General features: G+C 44.1%; 1 protein-coding gene across 1 annotated transcript; it reads left to right on the top strand.

The window, feature by feature from the left end:
* The first annotated feature begins 435 nt into the window (after window positions 1–435).
* Window positions 436–837, top strand: LOC131087625 (sericin-1-like). Its single transcript, XM_058031407.1, has one exon. The coding sequence runs from the start codon at window positions 436–438 to the stop codon at window positions 835–837; it is 402 nt and encodes a 133-aa protein (XP_057887390.1).
* The last annotated feature ends 3702 nt before the right edge of the window (window positions 838–4539 follow it).

The raw sequence follows: 4539 nt of genomic DNA, 5'->3' as shown, positions 1-4539 counted from the left end.
CCTTGTTGAATTTTATATGCTTTTGTTCCACACCTAAGCCCCTCCCAGCTCTGCAGATTGTCACACTTAGTGTGTGGCAATAATTAAAGTGCTGTCAAACACACATTTAACCTTTCCTGCCCCACAAATGTTAAACTGTGCTTTTCTAGGAGAGCTGGGTTATTTGGGGAGCAGCTGCACTCAATAATCTTGTGATCAGCTCCACCACGGGCAGTCACAGGTGGGCAGGTCCCACTCCCTGCCCAGGGATGATGCAGAGATGTCCTGCACCATTTTAATGAGAGCTGCAGGACAAGAAAGTTCTTTGCTCTGCCTCTGAGGAGCTGAGAGCAGCCATGGAGCTCACGCTGGGGAATCATTTCTGACCTTGGGGCTGCAAATCCCCAGCCCTGCAGTGCCCTGGTCTGGGTGGGCAGTGTGAGCAGGGTGGGCAGCATGGGCAGTGTGATCAGGCTGGGCAGTGTGATCAGGCTGGGCAGCATGGGCAGTGTGAGCAGTACGGGCAGCATGGGCACTGTGATCAGGCTGGGCAGCATGGGCAGTGTGATCAGGGTGGGCAGCATGGGCAGTGTGATCAGGCTGGGCAGCATGGGCAGTGTGAGCAGGGTGGGCAGCATGGGCAGTGTGAGCAGTATGGGCAGCATGGGCAGTGTGAGCAGTATGGGCAGCATGGGCAGTGTGAGCAGGCTGGGCAGCATGGGCAGTGTGAGCAGTACGGGCAGCATGGGCAGTGTGAGCAGTACGGGCAGCATGGGCAGTGTGATCAGGCTGGGCAGCATGGGCAGTGTGAGCAGGGTGGGCAGCATGGGCAGTGTGAGCAGGGTGGGCAGCAGGTGAAGCACCCCCAGGACAGACCCCTGAGCCGTGCCCTGGCCACACTGCCCAAACAGGACAAGGGCAGGGCAGGGTGGGGAGCTGGGGAGGCTCTGAGCACCCTGCTGCCTCCAAAGAGCTGGCAAAGCAATGGCCAAAGCTTGCCAGAGATCCCTCGCCCCTCTCTTCTCACCCAGCTCTGGGAAAGGACATTTTCCTGGCTGCCGGGGTAATTCTCTGAGTGCCATTCACCTTTGACAAAGATATTCTTATTGAAGTTTGTACAAAATAATTCTATTCTATTTCTTTCACATTGAAGAGCAGCACTCCATTCACAGCTACTGCAATTAAATGTATCCAGAACAAAGCTGGAAGGGAATTAGCAGTGATAACTGTCTGCCACCTTTTCCTTTTCTGACATTTTCAAGCCCTGTAAATTAGAAGTGTCTAATGCTAATAACTTACTTATTTTTATATACCATTGAACTTGCCAGTCATTTTTAGTTATCAGTTCTTAAAGAAAACACTTTAGAACTGGAATCTTGTAAAATTTCAGCCTGGAGCAGACTGCACCAAAGTTAATGAGCCATGAAAAATAAGGCTTAGCTTGAGAAGGCTGTTAATACAATTTTTCAGCTCTAGCCTCTACTGGCAGGCCATGATCAGATAATATAGGTACTTCAATTAATCCATTATTGGAAATTGAGAAAATAACCTATAGGGCTTCATTAAATTTAAATAAATAAATATTTTTTTAAGTGCAAATTTTTCTACTGGCTTTTAGCACCTTTGTGGGAGGAGGATGGGGAGAACAGTCCCAGCTGGCGGGAGAGCTCCCGTTCCAGGGCAGTGTGGGTGTCAGCCCTGGGCTCTGTGGTGCCCAGCAGGGCAGAGATGCTGCTGCACTCACTCCTTGTCCCTGTGCCCCTCGGGCTGGCCCCTGGGTATGCAGGGATGGAGCTGTGAAACCTCCCCTGCCCTGTGAGCTCCCCCTGGGCTCCTGCTGCCCCATCCCTGCCAGGGGAGAGGAGTCAGGCTGCCTTTTACATGGACTCCAACACAGTGGAATACCTGCCCAACATTTCTCAACACTGTGCTTTGAAAACAATCTTGAAATCCTCTTTTATATGTTCTATATGATATTTGGTCTGGACTTTTTTTCCCATTACCTGGAACAATATTGAACTATATCAGAAAAAAAAATTCAAAAATGCAACGGTAAATTCAGGTGTCTGGGGTTTGGTATCATGTTAATGTATATATATATTTATATGTTTTCTTTTAAAAGAATAGCCTACATATTTTCGTATTTAATTGAGGTTATTGCAAAAATGCAAAGAAAGCAAAAAAGAAAGAAATCTAACCCCTAATAGCCACCCCCATTTTCTTTTGGTTTTTGGCAGGGTAAACCAATACAGTTAATTTGTAGTAAGGTTTGTCTCAATTCTATTTTGCATTCAAAATTTTTTTGACTTTCAGAGTTCCCTTTTTTTTTCCAGATGTCTGGGAAAAACAGAAAACAACAAATTGTCGCTAAATTCACCATGCTGGCCTCTTTTTCCAGGTGTCATTTTCACTCATGCTACTAGGCAAGCTCATATGAGAAATGACAAAGAAAGTTCACAGAACTGTCACTTCTCTATTAAAATGAAATAGCCTCTCTTTTGCTGTCCTTCTTCACAATTTTCAGAATTTAATGTCTGCAAATGAGTGGCACACCAGTGGCATTTATAAATTCAGTTCATTTTGCTCTATCTAGGAAACAGAAATGGAACTTGGCACCTTCTGTGTGTTTTCTTGATATCAGATATTTAGAAAACTATCTGACTACATGAAGAAGCATTTATCAAACTAAACATGCTATCTATATGTAAACACCCCTACCTGTTGCAGAGATTACTTCTATATCCCCATTTTTCTCCAGTCTTGATGGTGTATTGTAGCACTCGAAGGGCTGATAAAAATGATTGCGTTCTGCTGACTACAGAATGGGAAATGACAAATGGATTGAAATCCACAGATTATTGTAAAAATAATTGCTAAACTTGCTACTGTGACTCTTACATTTTCTTGCCACACAATGTCTGTATTAAATAAACAAATGTAATAGATTAGTGTCTCTCTAACCCAGAAAACCTTCTTTCATCATTAGTGACTATAAACACTAGCACTCCATCTTAGTGGGTGAATTTTTGTATGAGGTTCAGTACTGGACTTTCCTCATTACCTTTTAGATAATACTTTACACATATTTACATTTATATATAATGTATATAAATATTTAATGTATAATTTATACATTACCTTTTAGATCTCATGCTGGCTTGCTGCCTGTCACCACCTGTCTGTGACCATCAGGGCCATGGGAATACACATTTAAAGGTGTTGTGTGGTGGAAGGATGGCTGCAGTTCTTTAATACATGGAAAAGGAGAGCTCACACTCTATACTAGAACAATTTCCGTATGTTCCAAAGCAGCCCAGGGTCACTGCCCAGCCTCACAGAGATCTCAGCTCCCTCTCTGCTGAGCTCCCAGCACCAGCACATCCTCATTTCTCAGCCTTACCTAAAATCCAGCTACCACAGTTACCACACCGAGCTCTCAGAGACTGAGTGCATTGTTGGATTGCTCTCACATTTTCAGTGTTGCTTCCCAAGCCCTCTCCCTTCTGGATCTTCATTTCTGTCTCTGTCTCCCTTTGTTTCCCTGCCCCTGCCTGAGGCAGGCATCACCTGACTTTGTCCTGCCCTCATTTCCCCCTCTCCTTCCATGTCTCAGTCACTATCACATTATTCAGCTAAAAGGTGTTACTGCCCCTTACACCCACACCTGAAGGAATGATTAAAATCCTGCTCAGAGCCTTGCAGCATTCTGTGCCAGGTTGTTCATCACTGTGGGGTGGAACAGTAAATCCCTCAGTGGGAGTGTCTGGAGGTCCCTGTATCTGACTGCCAGCTCTCCTCTCACACTTCTCACTAATACCCTCTTGCATCATCTCTCCTATCTTCACACCCATAAACTACATTCATGTTCCTACTGAGAGCACAACGTGTCTGTAGGATATCCTGCATTGCCTTAAATCTCCCATCTTCTCTTGCTCTTTCATTTTGCCATCCAAGGTTTGCAATGTGTTCATTTCCTCTGCAAAGTCTGGCAACTTTCACTTCCTCACGTCTTCTCCCTCATCTGTTGCTTTGCCTAAATCTTCAAGATTCAGCTTTGCTCTTTTCAGCTCTACAAGAGAGGGTTATTTGTCCAACAATCTCTCAACTACTAATTTTCACATATCCCTACAGTTTTCAGACAATTTTTGTCTTTGTTTAAAAAATAACTTAACCTCTCCATCCCACTTTCTTTTATTGACTGTTTCTCTTGCTATCTAAAAGCTTGGCCTTTTGAAAAGAAAACTTACTATTTGTTGATATTTAAGCAAAATTAATGTGTAAGCTCCTATCAGTTTCAAATTAATCCCTTCACCAAAATTCATGGCAGAATGAAAATTCATTTTGCTTTGGAAATGCTGAAGTCTTTCACCTGTAGCAAGCTGTATTAACTGGACCATTTTGGCAATACCCGCTCTCCAGTCTGCATTTGGGAAGGTATATTTGTAATGTTAGAGATCCCAGCAGTATTTATCTCCCTAGTAAAATGTCTTTTCAGCTTTATCTCTTTCCAGCCCACTTGAGCAGAGGAGAGTCATGACAAGCAGAGGATTGAGGACAGAT

Source organism: Melospiza georgiana, chromosome 10 (assembly GCF_028018845.1).
Source record: "Melospiza georgiana isolate bMelGeo1 chromosome 10, bMelGeo1.pri, whole genome shotgun sequence".
NCBI classification, from domain to species: domain Eukaryota; kingdom Metazoa; phylum Chordata; class Aves; order Passeriformes; family Passerellidae; genus Melospiza; species Melospiza georgiana.
The sequence above is the reverse complement of the archived record's forward strand: the minus strand, read 5'-3'. Positions and strand labels throughout refer to the sequence as shown.

Coding starts and splice junctions, on each gene's coding strand:
- LOC131087625 (XM_058031407.1), top strand. CDS start 436: ATGGGCAGTGTGATCAGGCTGGGCAGTGTGATCAGGCTGGGCAGCATG.